The sequence below is a fragment of the Melanaphis sacchari genome, unplaced genomic scaffold, assembly GCF_002803265.2.
Source record: "Melanaphis sacchari strain LSU unplaced genomic scaffold, SCAv2.0 Contig47_pilon_pilon, whole genome shotgun sequence".
Classification (NCBI taxonomy): domain Eukaryota; kingdom Metazoa; phylum Arthropoda; class Insecta; order Hemiptera; family Aphididae; genus Melanaphis; species Melanaphis sacchari.
The window spans coordinates 1374510-1395633 of record NW_020271320.1 but is presented as its reverse complement, the minus strand read 5'-3'; the positions used below and the strand labels follow the sequence as shown (position 1 = coordinate 1395633).

The 21124-nt window shown below is 35.0% G+C and overlaps 1 protein-coding gene across 2 annotated transcripts; it reads left to right on the top strand.

The window, feature by feature from the left end:
- The first annotated feature begins 3151 nt into the window (after positions 1-3151).
- On the top strand, positions 3152-17447 carry LOC112598307 (serendipity locus protein H-1-like). Of its 2 annotated transcripts, none has more exons than XM_025344714.1 (2): positions 3152-3703; positions 15063-17447. In XM_025344714.1, exon 2 carries the CDS (start codon positions 15089-15091, stop codon positions 17372-17374), a length of 2286 nt encoding a protein of 761 aa, XP_025200499.1. In that variant the 5' UTR covers positions 3152-3703; positions 15063-15088; the 3' UTR covers positions 17375-17447. The 2 variants fall into 2 exon arrangements, with proteins under 2 accessions (XP_025200499.1, XP_025200498.1); XM_025344713.1 differs by lacking the exon at positions 3152-3703 and adding an exon at positions 9944-10721.
- The last annotated feature ends 3677 nt before the right edge of the window (positions 17448-21124 follow it).

The following is a 21124-nucleotide window of genomic DNA, read 5'->3' as shown; positions in this document are numbered from 1 at the left end:
AGTAATACAGTCCTAAGACTTTTAAATGACATGAAAATATTAAGGTTGTGCAATTTGTAACATAAGTATATTTTAAATAACAAGTTGACTGGTGTTATTTAGCAAAATTGTTCCAGACGCTTTGAGAGTTAAATTTAATATTCGTATATTTTTCCGTTCATGCTATCTGAAATATTATATTTACTATCAGATATATGATTATAAAAATTATTTCAGTGCTGCTATATCAGTTTTTACAACAATATAAGTCGGTTCACTCAGGTTTAAGAAAAAGAGAGAGTACTAACATCTCAAATCCGCATAGAATATTTTTAGACATTTTTCAATGGATTTTACATATTATTCTATTGAATAACCACAACTGACAGATATATGTTCGTTTCATAGTAGTAAAATACTAAATATAAATTTAATATTACTGTATTTTTCAAATAATAATAGGTATCAAATGGTGTTTGTCACCATATGTATAAGTTTAATTTCAAAACGAAACCGTAAGAATATATAAAATTATTCGTTATCGTGTTTTATTAAAGAGAGTTAGCCGGATTATACCAGTCAACGTTAATATAAAAATAACCGGGACACAATTACACACCAAAAATATACATGAGACGCAGTTTACATATCTACACAAAAATATTGATGATGAATGTCAGATATATATAGAGATTGAATAAGAGAGAGTTTATTTATTACATCCATAATCAGAGGTATTGAGGAGAGAAACATGTTTATCATGCGATATATGATTTGCGTATAACTCATTTGATAGACCACTTGAGATTAGATACTCTGAAGAGTAAAAGTTTTAAAAATAAAGAAATTTTTGTTAAAACTGAAGGTATAATAAATTGATCTTCAATATGAAACAAACATCAACTTTGGTACACCATCATCGTTAGATACACTGTATCTGAATGTTGATTACTGTCAGTATTGTTGATGCATTATAAAGCATACTCAGCTAATATGTATTTTTAACAATAAATATATATATCATGTATAAACCTCACTCGCTATAAGAGCAAACAAATCAGATAATTTATTGGTATCAACTTTCAAGCGCTGTATTACAACTTTTTACACTATTCTAGAACTGATCTAGTTTTTAAATTTTAAATGTTTAACATTAAATATACATAACAAGATAAAACTACCAGTTCAAAATAATTACGTTTTATTGTTTAACAAGAAGATTAGGTTATTGACATGTTTTATTGATTGCTTTAAATTTCATACTCTATTTTTATTTAAAACAAATAAATAATATAATTAAATTCTTGTTAAAATTACTATACATGATTCTTATTTCATATAGATCAAATAATGATTCATAAATTGGTTAATAAAACAACACATACTATTTCTCAATCGAAAATTAGTAATCATACGAGAAGAATCATTTGATAATTATTGAAAGACAAATAAATACATAAAAAAAGCGTAATGGCTGCTAAAACACAAAATATTACAGTTCTCAATAAACAAATTTCAATGACGCAATGATTTCATTGGGAAAACATTCTTTGTACACGAATAAACAAAATAATATAAATAACAAAACATAATTATTATTGTTATTGTATTCACAGGTGGATAATACGAGACTTAGAAAATATTATGTTACGTGCATAATGTTATGCGTTAAGTAGTAGTAACAGTACAAAACTTAAACACAATGGACTTTTATTCTGGCCTGTAAAAATGATAACAGAAAAATCAATAATGATATATTACTATGATAGAATTATTATAAAATAAGATGGCAATACATTTTATACATAAACACATTATTAGAGATTATTTTGTTTTTATAATAAATCATTCCGATATTTTTGTAGGTAATATTACGTCGACGTGCGTAGATATTATTATTATTATTAATATATTCTTTCAGAGCGTGTATGTGTGTATATCGAACTGCAACACCGTCGATGTAAATAATATATGCCAGACGGTGGCGGTAAAGCGCTTTCGGTCTTTGGAGCGCGAGAAAAAACGTCGGTCGGACAACCGAGAACCACCAGTTCGAGGATGAGTTCTTGTAATCGAAACGAAAGATACGTCGTATGTTAAAATATAATATAATAAATAATGTATTACAACAAATTCGTAACGATCGAGCGCGCGGCCCGCCGCGCGAGTCCACAGGTCCGCCTGTCGGTGTGTTACGTCGCCTACGACCGCCGGAGTCGCATTCTTTACGCGCGCGCTTGCACGTGCGGCGTGCGGAAGCGAGGGGTTTTGTGTGTGTGTGGGGAAGGGTTCTGAGAAGACCGAAAAATATCCCAAACAGGTTTTCGGCAACGATTTTGCGGTGGCAGAGATCGCGATCTCTCGGGATTCGGGTTGTTCGGCGGTACACGGGCACCGCGCGTACGTGGAAAATCGCGGCGGCGTCGGCGGCGGCAGCGGGCGGCGGGCGGTGGCCGGCAGGGGACCAGGGAACGCGACTCGGGATAGTGTTTCACAACATCGGCGGTGTTTCGGTCTCGGTTAGATTCTTTTACGTTTCGGACAACCGGTGCGTCCTCCTCGCCGCCACCCACCAGACAACTAGGGAGGAGTCTGGCGGCCTCGCGTTCGTTTTCGGTTCGTTACACGAAGACGCGACCGACGGCGTTGTCCGTGTATCATATATAAATATAATATACAATATATATATATATATATTCTGTCTGTTTGGCATCGCCGTCTCGCAACGTGTGTGCGTGAGTGCGTGCGCGAGTGCGAGCGAGCATAGCGCGAGCGTGCGTGCGTGTTCGCACGGAATAGACGCGGAAACGCGGCGGCGACACGAACGAACCGTCGTCGTCGTCGTCGTCGGCGGCGTACCCGGGACACGGGACACGGGTGGGACGACGCGACTTGCGCGTGCGTGTGCGGTCGCGACCGACCGACCGAGCGTGTCGTTGGCGAGAGCGCCGCCGGCGGGCGCGTGCGAGTGCGTCCGTCCGCGCGAGCGATGCCACGCGCGGCACGCATTGGCCCGAAACGCCGGTCCGGCTCCTCCACGCGCTTTGAAATTCGGCACTGGGCCGGGTTCACAACCGTGGCGCCCTTCGGCAGCCGCCGCTCGGCCGTCGGCAGCGGTCGGCGCGGCCAAAGAGGTAAGAGAGGTAAATAGTCCGGGCCGGCTCCGTTCGGATTTCGTTCCTCGTCCCCATTAACTTAACCATTGTTGTGGTACTGTTTCGATCTTCGGCCGGTGTCGTTCGCGGATTTTTTTTTTCGCCCTGCAAAAAAACGCGTATGTTTTCCACATTATCATTTATTAAATTATTTTTATCATCATTATTATTATTATTATTTTTTTTTTTTATTACTAATATTGTTGATATTAATTTTTTATTTTTCGCGTCGTACGATAAACTTTTTATCCTCCGAGAAGCTTTCACCGACGTTTTTGTTTTGCGCACTGTTCGTTTTTTTTTTTTATTTTTTTTTTTTTTTTTTTTTTTTTTTTTTTTGTTCATCTACGCACTGGAATTTTCTGGAACACTTGCGTCCATGCATTTACTCCCGAACTTTTGCGCGAAAATGCGTCTAACTCGAAGTTATGACTTGATATCGATTGCGTTTAGTTAATCGTGCTTTTGTTGCTCGACTAACTACAACGTCCTCCTGACATTCGAACGAGTTAAAGATTCTGAAGGTCTGGAGTAAAATTCGCCCCATGGATCATCAGCAAACAACCAAGGTGTGTACATTAATTATTACTTATATTTTCATGGTCATATAATTGGGAAATGACATGACATAGTCCGTATTAGGTAGGTATGTAATACAAATATTATACGTTTCAAGTAATTTTTAAACCTCAAAAATATTGTCTTCAGTATGTTTTGAAAATTTTTTTATTAAAAATTTAATTGTTTACGGGTTTTTTACGATTATGAAAAAAATCAAATCATTAAGTAAGTAGATTAAATTCATCTCAAACTTAAGTCTCACTCATAGCGATTTATTTTAAAAGAATTCAAAGTATGAGCTAATCATAAATACTTATTATTGTGCTTTTTTTTAGAACAGATAAAAAAATAAAAACTTTGTGAAATAAATATTTTTGCCTACATAGTTATTTATAATCTCGTTTTAAATTCAAGTTCAATTTAAGTGGTTATAACTTGAAAAACGAGTTAAAGTATAAAATATAATTACTCGCGTATTGTATACATAGGTAAAAACATACAGGTACTTTCTTTTTTAAAATTATAATTTTACCAACGTATTTATTAAATTTAATGTTGTATTATCATGTCTATATGGATCGAAAAATAATTTGAAAGTTATTATTCCAATAATATTACATTGGTAGTCGGTGCCAAAACCGGAGCCAAAATACGTATTGCTGGTAATCTTGTTGATGAAATAGGTTGAGCAAAATAGCAATAATAATCTCCAGTGAAGTCATTGATCCAATATTTGATTTTGTCCCGAACTATGTAAATAAATCTTCATTTTATCATTATTCAAATATTATTTAAATACATGAAATATATCTTGACCTAAGTCAACAATACTTTTTTTGGTAATGATATTAAAGCTATAACCCTTCAACTCGATATTCTTACAAACGTCTGATCAACGGTTTATTGACGTAAAACAAACTGTTTAACGCTTTAACAATATACAATTATAAATACATAAAATAATTATGTTATTTTATTTAATAGTAATTAAAACAATTTGTCATTTCAATGCTTAAATTAATAATTTTATTTTAAACTAAATGCTAAATTATTTATTCTAGTAGTCTTCAACGACCGAATTTCAATAATGTGATACGTTCTATGTATAGGTATTAGTTTTAGAACGGAAAAACAGAACGAGTGCAACGATGCATGTAGTAATGTGACGTGGCGAAATAGTTATAGTAGTTTTATGCGAAGAGTTATAAAAATATTATTTAATGAACTTATTTATTATTATAAACTGTTAGTAACTTATAAGTAGGACTGGAATTTTGTTGAAATATCGATTTTTTCTGGTCTTTTAAAACAGCTTCGTAAGTGAAAATTGTGATTTAAGTAATAAATTATTACAATAATAATAATTAATTATTATACTGTATACTGACCATTTTAATGTAACTTTTTATTTTTCGAAAAATTTAACTTTTTAGACATTTTTAGAACGTTTTACATTAATTGCGATATTTTAGAGCATTCAAATCTCGGCTCAATTTACAATTCATTACATAAAATTTTCATTTTAAGCCGTTATTTTTGATAGGTTATCTTATTTTGAATCTAATATTTTATTAGAGTTTGTGCACTTTTTAAATCGAAGTTTGAAATGTTGATAAAGATTTAAATGATTTTTCAAAATTGCATTCAATATAAAGATATTCTTTGGAATAAAAGTATTTAAATACTAGTGTATCAAGTTATATGTACTTATTAAATGTATACATCGCTGCAATGTCGGGACAACGTTATATTTAATTTGTTATTAAATGTACGAACATAATCTTAAATTGCGTAGTAGCATTAGTTTCGTAGAAAATAATATATCAACAGTAATTTAATTTAAGTCATGTCTGGACACTGTGTTGGTGCGACGTTTCCTGATTTTATTTCTGAACTATGGATAGGTTTAAAGGTTATCAAAAAACATAAAATTATTTTCATTTTAAATGGTTTTATATACATAATAATGTATTGCCACACTGATAAATTACAAGAACACATTAAAAATTAGTCGTTTCAAAATTATAATCATCTCATATTAATTGTATTAATTTTACATCGTTGTAAAAATATACGTATTAAATATATAATACTAACAATAAATAATCGAAGAGATCAATAAAAATAATCATCTTTTAAAAGTGTTTGTTGATAATTTATTAGTTGTAAATTATTAGATATTAACGAAGTCAGTAACTGTTGAAATAATTCATAATAAGTTAAAGTATATCAATCCTGTCGCGATGTATTCATTTTTATTAACTTAAAACATAATATTATTGCAAGGACTTAGAATAGGGATTTTACTATAGTATAATTCGTTTGTGAAAGTTGATTTTTAATTTTCAATCGCAAATGTTTTCGTGATAAAAATAAACATACATATTATATGCAGTAAGTATCACATTAGCGTACGTAACAAAATTAGCATAAAACCATTATTTCGTGTATACTGCGCGCGGGTGCAGACGTCGTCCAAACGCTGAAGTCAATGGGAAACGATGAAAAATATAGCCCCTTGATTTGCGAATAAATTTTACATGATTTGCAATTTTGACGTAGGCAACAATACCATTGTATAAGTGCACCACTATGAGATCTAGTTAAAACAGAACGAAAAAAAAAATATATATATATATATATATATATATAAAATATTATGAATTATTAATGTAAACAAAATCGTCGATACAACTGAATGCGGAATCGTCGTCGACACAGGAAAAATGTTGGTCGTGTATAATAATATATGTATAGGTATAATGTAGGTTATTTTCTACATATTATTATTGTTACTTCTGCTGTAAGTTCTACGTAATACGCCGACAGGTAGCCGGTCTGACGATAACGCGGAGTGCGTAATATGCGCGGAACCGATACTGATCGTAAACGGTAACAAATTACAATGAGCATTATTATTTATGGTCCGTGTTTGTTTATATAATATAATATACATAGATATAACGTTCCTTCACACGATATTATCTGTACATGCGTTTTCCCCGTTTACCGCTGAACTAGTATTGTCGTATTTATGTATAACCGTGTGATTCGCGTATTGTTATCACCTCGATCCTTAAACCACATGCATTAATGTTTCTCTCTTCTTATTGCCAAAATCGATCGGTCGCAAATCGGATTTTGCGGGCGGATATCTCGTGGATAATATCCATCAATCGCCGGCCGACTACCGTACCGCACAATAATAACAATATAAACACGCACACACCCATTGACCACCCTCTTCCCAATCCCCGTACGTATTGCCTACCGGGCCAACCGACCCGACGCGCATTTGGGGTTGTTTTCGGGTGCAACGAACTCTCTTTCATCCAAACGGGGCGTCGTCGTAGTCGTCGTACCTACCGGGTAATACGATATAATATGTATTATTATTGTGAGAGCACCATACACACACTTAAAATCGTGGGTAAGAGCGTACGGGTCCGATGTCGCCATCACTGCAGTGTACTATTGCCACACATACACACATGAGCAGGAGATAAAATTATTATAAAACGACTACGCGTAAAAAAATATTTTATACAAAACCGTGTACAAAATAATATAATATGCGTGTATAGGTGCTGGTTGGTTTTTTTTTCGGAACCTTCGATGCCGTCTGTGTTTGGCGTATAGAGAGACAAAAGCGGCGGCGGGGGCAGCGTCTAAAAAAAATATTAATGTAATATATATATGTATACAAAAGAAGCGAATTTCCAGTGCGAATAATATATGTATTATTGTGTAGTGCGTGTCGGCTTCGCAGACGGTCGTGTGGGAAGGGTGGCGGGTTGGACTTGCGAGCGGGGTTTACATTATAATATTATACGTACGCGTTCCACACTCTCCGTCGCGTTGTCGAGGTCGGTGTTCGGACGGCGGCGGCGGCCTCGCTCGGCGCGGCGCCGGTCGCGGGGGCCACGTGTAGGCGTCGGACCGTCGTTTCGACCGACGTCGGAGGGCCGCCGAAACGACAGTCCGGCTCCTCCACAACCGCCGGCCCGCACCGCCGCCGCGCCGATGCGTTGGGAAAGGTTACACTTGATCGCCGCACGCATGTTCCGCGCCGCGACGCCCGCACACTCCGCCGCCCGTAGCACCTAATGAAAATATTTCGTGTTACGATTTGCGCGTTGCATAACTACACACACACACACTTCACAACTCCGCCCCACCGCTGCCTGCCCACGCGGTATAATCTCGCCTCCACCGCTGCTGCCGCCGCCGCCGCACGCACAAAACGATATTGTTGTTATCTCGTTTTTAAGCCGATTTTCTCATGACGACGTTGCATGCGCGCGATACGACCGACTGCAGCAGATAAATAGTTTAAGGCGTCCGCGTGTGACGTGTTTGTATTACAATTATGCACACAACTCGAAGCCACGCGACGCTCGTAATAATTGGCGATAATAATAATTATTAGTAGGTGCTTTTTTTTTTTTTTTTTTTACCATTATCCCATGACCCATTTATTATTATTATTATTATTAATAGTAATAGTAGTAATAGTAATAGCGATACTACTGTGACAATCGCACACGACACCATTATCAGCGCATATACGAGCACTGTGCGTTACGCCGCCACTCCCACGTACGTCCGCCGACGAAATGTGGCCCGTACCTTATTATATTATTATATTTATACTAATATTATCATCACTGTATTACTTTTGTGCACAATTATTATAATTTTATACGTTATGCGTACATCGAAACCTATATAGGCGATATTAGAATATTATTACAATCGCTATTGTTGTTATACTAGGTAAGCGCGCGATCATGTGTAATTTGTTGTGTTCATATTTTATTTATTTTTTTTTCATCACTGTTCGCTCACTCTCTCTCACTCTCGTCCCATCCCGGTCTTTCACTCTTTCTCTCCGTCGGCAATGAAACGTGCGTTGCCTTCCTGCGTGTATGCGTACTGCGTTTTTGACAAGAACAACAATAAAATAAAAATTCGGCAGATGCACACGCGCTCGCTCCCGAACGGCCGTGTCAACGAACCCTGGGCCTACCAAATGCAGGCGCGCCCCTTTTTTCGGAGAATAAACGCCGCCGCGAACGTTTTCGTCGTCGTCGTCGTCGTCGTTTTCGTCGTTGGTATCCCGACCCCAATGCCCGACTTATTGGCTCGCGTGTGCGTGCGCGGTGCGTGTGATTCACCGGGGTCAACGCACCGGTGTCCCGCGGTCGTTACCGCAGAACGCGTTGTAACGAAAAAATCAAAACCTCGTTTTTCCTTTCTTGAAAAAAATAAAATAAAAAAAATATTGTTCTATTAATACCGGTGACGATCGTCGTCATTCGCCAAGGTTGTATAATGTTATAATGATATGCGTCCGGACCAAAACGAGACTACCCGTGACGCCGGCGGCATGTGTCTTGTGTTCTTTCGCGGGTGGCGGTGGTGGCGGCCAGGGCTCTCGTTTCCCACACGAAAAACAACCCCATGCTCCACGTGTGCCCGGCAGGTGGGCCGATGCAGCAGCAGCAGCTGAGATCGGGGCGGCGATAATAAGTTTTTATTCTTACCGCTGCAATGTTCTTGTTAATATAATTTTATCGCCGACGTTTTTCACCCCAACACCCATCGCCATACAACAACACCCCCCCCCCCCCCCCGTCCGCTTTTTCCGGACAATCGGCCGCGTAGTGTGCACATAGTCGTTGCAGCATGCTCAAAGGGAACAAGGACGAATCGAAGGCGCGTTTTCGCCGTCGTTCGATGACCTCCGTATTTTTGGGCTCGTTACGTTATTATTTTTCCCCTACGGTTCGCGAGCGTATACATATACATATACGCGCGCGGCGCGCTGCTCCTCCGGCTCCCCGCGCCAATCCGCTCGCGCGCCCGAGTTCGGTCGCGTTCGGTTCCAGTCGGCACTCCGCGGTTCTTCTTATCGCGGGTGCGTGAACACACACACACACACATACGCATATTTACGCATATATTGTTACGTACAGCACTATATACGCAGCGCACGCACAAACGCACTCGGTAACAGTCGAATTACGTACGCACGCAATGCTATAGGCCCATAGCCGCCGCCAAAGCACGAATCGCTGCGCGCGTGGGGAGGCACCACAACAACACTATAGCAATAATATAATAATAATACTCGACGACATATAGACGGTGTAAACGCGCGCGCCGTTGACGCCGCCGCCGCCGCTGCTGTTTTCTCGCTCGCTCGCTCGCGCACACGCACACACACACACACACACACACACACACACACACACACACACACACACACACACACAAGCGCGCGCACACTTGCGAACGTCCGTATACACGTGCCGCCGGGAAACCGAGAGAGGAGACCGTTTCGGACGGAACGCTCGCGCTGCCTTTAGGGCTTCAGTAGGCTGTTGACTGTTGGCCGCGGTCCCGCGACCGCGCGATAATACTGTACACGTTATATTATATACCGCGCGTCCGCATCATCGCGCAACACTTGTACCGCAAACGTTCACCTGCACAGTAGTTACGTATTTGCGCTTATCTCGAATCTTCGAGATTTTCAATTTTTTTTGTTTTAATTTTTTTTTTTTTTTTTGTTTTAGTTAATTTTATTTTATTTTTTTTGAATTTTTTTTTCCCCGTTAAATTCGTTTACCGTCCGTCTAATCTCTGCCTGTGCACGCTTGCCATCTCCGCTGTCTTTTCGTTTTCTTTCCCTCTCCTCGGACGTTCGTATATAGGCAGCTGCGCCGCTCTCATATCGTATACATAATAAATATATAGTCGGTGTGTGTGTGCGTGTGTCTATGTGTGAGAAAGAAAGAGAGAGAGTGTGTGAGAGAGAGTAACTGCATAGTTGCAGTATAGTCACTACATTTATACTATTAGTCTCGTCTAGTCTCCGGCACCGCGCGCTCGTTTCCCTGCTGACAGTATCCGCGGAGGAATGCACCAGTGAAAAAATGGCTCAGCTTTGGGACAAGTCACAAAAACAGTGGATAAAAAATTTCTGGCTCAATCTCAAAAACAACAATAAAAACGCCGGTGGTAAGAGAACAATATAGAAAAAAAAAACGCACGTTTTAATTTCGGTTTTATTTTTATTTATTTTTTTCATTTATTATTACCGTCGTTGTCCGGTGTCATCGACACATACTGCAGACTATTTACGGTTTTAATACCGAAAACGGACGACAGACGTTTTTTTTTATTATTATTTTATTTTTCAAATTTTTTACGTACACCTCGCTAACACGTTGCGATATACGAATGCAGTTTGCTTTGTCTAAAAACGTAGGATTATGTTTACGTTTTCAATTTTTGTTGATAATAATTATAATAATTTTTTATTCCATTTGAATTCTGATGTAGTGACATGTAAAACTGTCTGCGTTTGATATATATATATAATACTATTATAGATCCATAGCCCGTATATATAGTTGACGTAGCAAAATGTGACAATATTATTATTCGCGCGTTGTACACGTGTAATATTCAGTTTTGAATAATAATTGTTTTATGAATATCATCTAGCTAATTAATAAACTTCAATAAAATAACTATTATAAATTCTTTGTTCATTTTTGGTTTATAGGTACCAGAGATATTGAATTTATATTCCATCAATATTTAATAAAAATAATTATAATACCAAAAGTGTATAAATAAATTTTCTCCAATTTAATAAGTACTGCTGTTAGTTACTTATTTTTAAATTAATTTGATAGGTATTAAAAAATACGTTATACATTTTCAACATTGAAGTAGAGTTATTGCTATTATTTTCAAATTTTGGGCTGTTTTAATTACGTATATATATTTGTAAATGTTTACTGTAATATATCTATTTCATAGTTCTGTTTTTTATAAAATAAAAAAGTTGTAGGTATATTTAATTGTTAATTATAATTAAAAACAATGTTTTATTTGAATTATACATAGGTGTATGTAATATTATTTGTATATTATAATAAATTACTACGTATGTCATGCAGTCAATAATTGTCTGCTGTGCGTATTTATAAGTTGATTAATTATATACATAACATGCATTTACTTCTTAAAAAAAAATCTATTATATTTGTTTATGTTAATTTTATTCATTTATTACCTATCTAAATAACTATTTTTAAAAATCTAATGTACTTTAATATTACTGTCTTTTTAAACTCACGTGTTATACTAATTAGTTAGTAATTTTATCCATGAAATAAATCAAATTAATCAGATTTACGATATTATTAGATTAAATCACTAAAAATATATTTGAAACTCAAAGCCAAAGCGTTTTTTTTCTTGTGTAATCTTGTGTTACATTTTATTTTATGTTTTGCAATTCGTAAAAATAAATTAATAGTTTTTAATTAGTATTTTTACCGTGATGAAATTCCGGTTGTAATTAATTAAAAAAAACTGTATTACTGACACACAATTATTGGGAATATAATATTGAATCCATATCATATCTAAAATACGTATTTTATTACTTATCACAATTAATATGTATAAGTTACAGCTAACTAAAATGTTTCTAATTTTAACGTTGATCTTTAATGTAAGACCTTTGCCTTGTTTTTGCCTTTTAAATCATTCAATTAGATATATAGTCTGAAATAGTATTCGGTAATAATACCTGCTATAATAACAATAAACACTCGTAAGACACGATTAAGTTATTCTTATTGCCCGTGTTAAAGTGTTTTGATTGTAATTTATTTACACGCATGAACCTATAATAGTTGATACTTTTTAAACACTTGTATTAATAATAAATATTTATTTTTCTAACGCGTTTGGTATTATATTATCCTTGAGTACATAATTTTGAAATGTATTTACTTTATGATGTTATTATTTAGGGTGGTCTGTAATAAAATTTATTTATAACGAGACGTTTAAGATTTATTACGTATAGTTGCGATGCCTGTATGTGTTTAATAGTTCTGTTGATATACCTATGATTATTTCTTATAACATGTAATTATAAATCGGTTAAATAACATACCCTTTGTCTTTAACAAGCATTTCGATTTCCTTTTAAATATTTTCGTTTTTTTCTCTATACAAAAATTAGTGAAAATGTGTAACTAATAACTAATCCTGTAAGTAGATATTACCTCGGAATAATATAGTTTTATAGAGATTATTCATATTTCTCATTTTGACATTTTATTTACGTCAAGAAGTTTTGAAAATCTATTAACACTCGTTTCAGAATATTGTTGAACTTTCGTAACTTTCATAACAAACACCTGGAAATTTGCGAGTTTCGCGTGGCGCGGCGTCACGAATAGGCAATTCATGGGCGTCTGTGTCTTGTGTGCAAAATAAAGTATTTCGCCAATCTCCTCCTACATTAATGTTTTTCTTTTATGCTACCGAATACCGATATATTATCTTGCTACGCGCGCACATCACAATCATCATCAGATATAGCAAGAATAATATAAATAAATCAATGTCAAACAAACTATTTTTTTTTTTATTTGAATACACAACTATTACACTACAAAAAGTAATTTTAACATATTCTCCGAAAATACGATGTCAGTCCTTAGTATAACGTAGAAAAATAGAATTATTCTGTTAATAATACAACATCTACACATATAATAATATTGTACGTACAGCGTGCGTGTTATAGACAAGTCATTTATTTCGTATAGTGAATATTATATTGAATAGTTTATTATTTTTATTTTCTACAAAACGACTTACTATGTAATATACATAGGATAATCCATTAAATTATCTGCACTTTTTCCGTCAATTTGTATGCTTTAATATAGATAGTTTGAATAATATTAATTATTTTCTTATACTATATTTTAAATTAAAAAAACAAATTTTTATCATGATAGTTATTATTTACTTAATATAAGATTTCTAAAAAATAGCGAACAATTAAAACATTTAAGTAGTATACAGTAAAAATTCAATGATTTATTATAATTTAAAAAAAATTGAGTAACCTGATGTATTCAGTTTCAATAGTTATATACTTAATATGGAATGACATAATTTTAATACTGTCATATGATATTCAAAATGTTTTTGCATTTTAAACCTAACTAGCCGTTTGTACGAAAGATTAGTTCATATTTCATAACACCCTCTCTCATTGTTTTTAAAAACCAATATGAATTATTAATTAATTAGTTTCATCAATGACAAGAGAGTTTACCGTGTGAAAAAAATATCGTACGTAAATGTGTCAAACAATTAACACGCATTATATATTATAATGCGCAATATATTGCTATAGAATCATTAATCGCAAGTATCACCACACTGTAAGCTTATGTACTTAACGACTCGTGCATAAAAACGACACAATAATGCGACGACGATTATATGAAGAGCGTATGACAACAATAATATTTTAAACATTATTTCATCGACAATGAAACGGCCGTGCGTTGCTTTGTATACTGATATAAGTCTGTGCGTTTATATATTATAAACGTATTTCACGCATAAAGGCGCGAGCTTTTAAAATATAATATGCACACTCACAAATATTAAATTATGACTAGAATTATAAATATGATATCTATTATAATATTTCATTTAATGACACACTCGGAGAAAGAATATTGTACGGTTGAATGACATGTCGATATTAATACATTATTATATACAGTTTGATATAATTAAACTTGTCGTGTTATGTTTCTTTTATGCGTCGTACTCCGTGAGGTTTTGATTTTGGTTAGGTTAAGTATTCATGTTTGAAAATATATTTATTAGTAAAATCTGTATAATTGTTCAAAATTAAATGAATATATATGTATATTACATACTTTTCATAAATATTATTCAATAAACTCTTGAACACACACAAAATATGATACAACCATAAAAGAGATGTTGTATACTTTGGAAACTTCTTGAGTGGCCTGTATGGTGTATACGTATAATTTCCCAAGTATAAACCTATATCAATGACCAACTGCTGTATTATATTAATGTTTGCATTATTATGTCTTCCGATCGATACAGTTTTTAAACACAATACATAATAGACACAGAGGTAATAAAACCAGAGTGATAAATAAAACTGTTATCAACTATTATAAGTTATATAGTACAAAGAAATCACGATTGTTAAAAAAAGCGTAAAATACAATTAACTTACAAATAAAATTATACGAAGTTATTATATTTATTCTGTTTTATAAATATCATTCCCAGTTTTTAATTTATAATATGATCTGTTTGTACATATACCTTGAACAAATCATATACCGCAGTAGATAATATAAATGTTAGTAAATAGCAATACTTACATGCGTTATTTGAGTTTAGAGTGAGCCTAACGATAAGGAATAACATATATCAGTTAATTTTATATCATATTTTGTTTTTTTTTTTTTGTGTTTGCAGAAAATGTTTTGGGCCATGTATCCGACATGGTAGAACTTATCAATGGAGAGATGCCGATATTGAGCTCGTCTGGTGGAGGAGGATCAACAGATTTCGTTCGCGTTGGCATCGACTGCACTCTAAGTCCGTTAAAACCGGCAACTGCTACGTCCGGTAGCCTACACAATCAACAACAACAACAACAACAACAGTTGCACCAAAAAACGGCTATCGACGTTGCAGAGAACGCTTCCGAGGGATCGGCGGCAGCAGCGATCAAGCGCGTGGTGTGCAGCCCAGACCTGCCAGTTTTCACCATAACGCCGGTGGTCGAAGAGGCGGCCGTGATCATCGACTCGGCTAAGACGGCGGCCGCAGCGGTTGCGGCCGCACCGGCTGTACTGCCTTCACCGCATACAGCCACCGCGGTGACCGACAAGTCTCTGCAGTGCAACGTGTGCCACAAGGTATTCATGCAGAAAAACGCTTTCCAAAATCACTTGCGATCTCACGTGAAAGACACGACGACAGACGGCCCGTTCCAGTGCAACTACTGCAGTAAGTCGTTCACGGTACCGGCCCGACTAACACGGCATTACAGAACGCACACCGGTGAAAAACCGTACAAATGCGAGTATTGCGACAAACCGTTCTCAGTGAAGGAGAACCTGAGCGTGCATCGGCGCATCCACACCAAGGAGCGGCCGTACAAATGTGACGTGTGCGAGCGGGCGTTCGAGCACAGCGGCAAGCTGCACCGGCACATGCGCATACACACTGGTGAACGTCCGCACAAGTGTTCGTTCTGTGACAAGACGTTCATCCAGAGCGGTCAACTGGTCATTCACATACGTACCCACACGGGCGAAAAACCGTACGTGTGCAAAACGTGCGACAAGGGGTTCACGTGCTCCAAACAGCTCAAAGTGCACACGCGCACTCATACGGGCGAGAAGCCGTACTCGTGCGATATATGCGGCAAGTCGTTCGGCTACAACCACGTGCTCAAGCTCCACCAGGTGTCGCATTACGGTGAGAAAGTGTACAAGTGCACGATTTGCAACGGCACGTTTACATCTAAGAAGACCATGGAGAGCCACATCAAGAGCCATTCGGACAACGGTGGTGGTGGAGCTGCGTCGGCTGCCGTAGCTACCACTAACGGCGTCCAGGTAACCGGCGCCACTGCGACGGCTTCGACCGCGGGCGCACTAGTCATCACTGTGCAGTCGTCGTCTAACAAAAAAGACGCTTCGTCCGAGGGTGAGACTTCGTCGGGTTGCGGTAGCGACAAGGAAAACAACAAGTCGACGGTAGCCGCGTCCGCCGCGGTATTGCTTCAGCTGTCTGACGAACCGAAGCGCACTAATCTTCTGCAGCAGCCGACAGCAGCGACGGCTACCATAATGGTTCGGGAAGACGACGGTGATGGCATCGGAAAATCCGATGACGACGAAGACGACGAGGACGACGAGGACGATGACGACGTAATGGTAATGGGTGCCGCTGACGTGGACACCGAACTTAACAAGCTGTGTCAGTACTTGTATCCCAGGTTACCGGGAAACAACCGCAAGCGCAGTGATTATGACGATGACGAGGATGACGACGAGTACAATTGCGACCAACCTCCTAGTCCGGCCAGCAGCTCTTCGGGTTCGTTGATTCTGACCATGGACGTGTCGCCGCCACCCATGACTCGTCAACACCAATATCAACAGCAACAACAACAACAACAACAACAACAACAGCAGCAGCAGCAACTTCACCAACAGCATCACCAAGAACAGCGACAACAACAACAACACCAGCAGCAGCAGCAGCAGCAGCAACAACAACACCAACAGCAGCAGCAACAACAACACCAACAGCAGCAGCAGCAGCAGCAACAACAACAACACCATCAGCAGCAGCAGCAGCAGCAGCAGCAACAACACCAACATCAGCAACAACACCAACAGCAGCAACAGCAGTCGTTCCACACGATGCAGACGGTCACACAGCAACAGCGACAGCAGCATGTAGATTATGTCATGTTGATGGCTACCGAAGATCGTGAAGCCGTGTCTCCCGTCCGATACGTTGCTCCTGCCGCCGACGAGACTATGGAGATGCCTCCTGTCGTGTCGTTGACCGCGGTGCCGTCACCGCCTCCGCAGTCACAACCATCGCCTCCACTGCCCACGCAGCTCAACGACCGGGATCACTTGAGTCTGCCACCGCGGAAACGGTCGAAAATGATACTCAAGTCGATGGAGAGCACGGCCAAGAAAGAGGCGCAGTGCAGCCGATACAGCTCGGTAATACAGTACGCCAATAAAGCCTCAATTTAAACGTAAACGATCGTAGTATTTATATTATCATCACAATTTATTATTATACTTATTTATGAAATACTATTATTATTATTATTATTTCGTATTAGATTAATTATTATAATAATAATTATGGTGTAATTATCCCAAATCTTTCTTTTTTTTTTTTTTAATTTTTTTTTGCAACGACACATTATATTATCATAACGTGGAACTTTATTTGCCCAAATGATAAATAGTCAAGTTTAACATAATTATTTTACGTCATTATAGTGTTATAGAAAAAGAAACATTTATTATTTTAGTATCTGTGATATGATAATACATTATTTACCAAAATATTATTAGGTGAACCGTGCCACTGGGCGGGGGAACGACGTAAGGAGAGTTCCGATAGTTGTTATCAAAAAACAGGAGTATATATTATAATTATTATTATTTTATACGTTTTAGTACTAATTGTATTATTATTATTATTATTATTTATTTTTTAACAAATATTTTGATTCTTCGTATGTGTTTCCTTCGGACGTTCCTTTCGTATATAGTTACGAACTTCTTTTAGTCTGGGAAAATATGCTGTGTACACGCATTATTTCTATTTATTTTTTTTTTTTATTAATACAATTTTAGTCTATATATTACTAATAATATTATATAATATAGAATAATGAAATCATACGGGTAGTAGTTAATTACATTCTCTTGCTAGAGGAACAAAAAGTCTGTCGAGCAGTTTTTGCTATAATATAATAATTATTATTAATATTAAATTGCATATTTAAACACTATTAAAATGCAACAAGTTGCGTAGTTTCATTGTTTTTTTTGTTTCTTTTACTAGGTGCATAGGACTAAATATAGTAATTAATAACGTAATTGAAATAATACAAAATGGAAAATCATCTACCTCATTTGTATGCCTTAAATATTAATTGCCTATAATTAGAAAAAAACAGTACAAATCATATTATCCTAAAGTGACGAAACTCACTGAGGACCAATTTATATTTAATTAATTATTATATTTATTGTGTGTGAAAATATTATATTATACGCGTACGTGTGTGTGTGTGTATTTTGTGAGTATTTGTGCATATACCCACACATACACTTACTTACGGTAGATGTTCGATGTTTTCGGACCTTGACATATTGAATTTTTCGAAACGTCAAACTAAATCGTATCTTTTTTTTCTTTTGTTGACTTTCGAGATTCTATTAAATCTACTGTACTTTAAAAATTTAATTTAATTGTAAACAATTTTTTTAATATATATCAGCCTCAATCAACAATATAAATATTGTTATAAATTAATTTTTTATATGTAAATACATTGACTGTCTTCGTATTTATGTATAATATACAATATAATAATAAGTACAATGTGTTATATAATAATATAGGTACGAAGTGTATGTAAATGTACTGATTTTGGATCTCTTAATATCTCTGTAAAATCTGCAGGAACGCATTAATATTGTTCTACAAAGAAGTATATAGCATTTAATGTTCCTACGACAAAATCATTGTTAATTAGTCCATACCTTTACAATGTTGATTATTACACGTAAATATAGATGAATTATTATGTTGACTTCTACGAGAATATTAAGTTCGACCTAGAAACATCTATGTTTTACGTATAAAAAGAGAGAGAAAAAAACCGCTGTAATTTTGAACAACTATACATTTTATATGTATTATATTATGTATGTTGTAAACGTTATTATTAGAATATAATAAACATTTATAAATATATAGCTTATATTTGAAAGACACTAATAATATAATTGTCGTTTAAGTAGTTTTTTAAAATATCTATATGTTATAAATATTTATTTGTTTATGATTATTTTATTTTTTGCATTAATATAACTAATTATATTATAATACGGGTAAAACTTGTTCAACTGATGGTGCAAATACATATTATACTTATAGTGAACATTAATGTGACCTCGTAAGGAGTATCAAGTGCTTTTTTTTCATTCTTCTTAATTTGGTTTGTGTTTGTTTGAAAAAACAAAAACAATTATTATATTTATTATCATTATTATCTTTATTATTATTATTATATTATATTATTATTATTTTTTATTATTATTAAATAGGAACATTATTATTATGAATATTATTATTTTTTAATTTTTAATGTAGTTAATATGAAAATCTTTTATCATTGTTTACAACTTGTAAGATCATATATGTGCGTGTGTCTAAAAGTCTGGAAACTTTTGTTTATGTTATTATTTCAATTGTCGGTGTTTCCTTAGTTTTTGACACACCTTATATACGATTTTTGGAGTACAATAACAATAATAATTTGTTTGTATCCCCACAAATGTACAATATTATGTAGCCATTACATTTATATACTACCTATAGTCTAATGTTTAGTCTTTAGAAATACTCAATTTTAGTGTTGATAGTATAGTATATTCATTATTATCATTTTTAAATTTTTTTCCTTTTGTTTTTGAATGTTTGAAGTGAATTGTATTTTACATTGTGCAGACTTTATTCGAAAATAAATATCAAATACCTACCTCATTAATATAACAAAAAACTGTGTGTAGTTATTCAATTGACTATGTTGATGCCTTGCATTGAAGTCATCAAGTTAAGTACTATTATGGGAGACTTGCATGCACATCGACGTTTAACAAATAGTTTTAAGCTGAAAGTGTATTACTAGATTTTCCAATTCCTTCGATATATTGTAAAAAATTCTTAATTCTTGCTCAAAGGTTATCAAAGATATTAATTTTAAAGTTCGAAATAATTGCCATCGCGTTATATTTTTCATATAAGAGTTATCGTTGTCCGAGTATGAACAATTGTGGCTTAGTCCACTATTATCTTCGCAACTATTATCAGTATCGGTCACGACGACTACCAATATGGTCACTTTCTTTTCATTTACTTTGAATAAAACTAGCAAAGTTAACATATTATTATTGGTGATCGAAATTTTGATCTATTACGTTCATGGTATGGATTTTATTTATAATATTACGAGTACTTAAAATAAGTTTATAAGTCGGTAAGTTTAACTATCGTAGCTAATGTCAATAGTAATTTGACAATTGATTTAATTTATTCCATATTATACATGTAGGTACATATTACCTACATATTCAAATGCTTTATTATTGCATTATAATTATATAGCACTCATAAAAATTAAATATCATTTGCAAATTGGCAATTCAGTTATTTAAATATTTTTTTATTCTGTTAAATCTTCTTTTATAATAATTTAATAAACGAAATTGCTGTTTGACAAACCGTGAAATTTGTTTCTCTTATATAGTAGCGTACACTAGGTTTCAAGTGTATCTCGTTATGGATCATTTAAATAACGTATAATTTTTTTAAACGTGAATTCAATGATAAGTTACTGTAAAAAGATAGCGATTAGTAGCAAAGGAGACTAAATAATTAATGTTACATGTTATATTTATTTATAAGTACGAGTAGTATTTATTATAATTCGATTCCTTTAACTATTGTTTTGCAAATACATCACTACAACTTTTAAGCCAATACCATACTGTCTGTACTGTTAATTGATGTGAATAGATTTGTGGTATAAAAATCTTATTATAAACTATTTACAAAAAATAATTTATAAACAAAAATGTATATTTGGTATAAGTAATAAAAGTTTTGGAAAGTCACACAAGATTATAATCAATATTTTTTTTTTTTTAATGCATATCTAACTACTCGATAACTAAAATTGTTATTTTTAATTTTGTTAA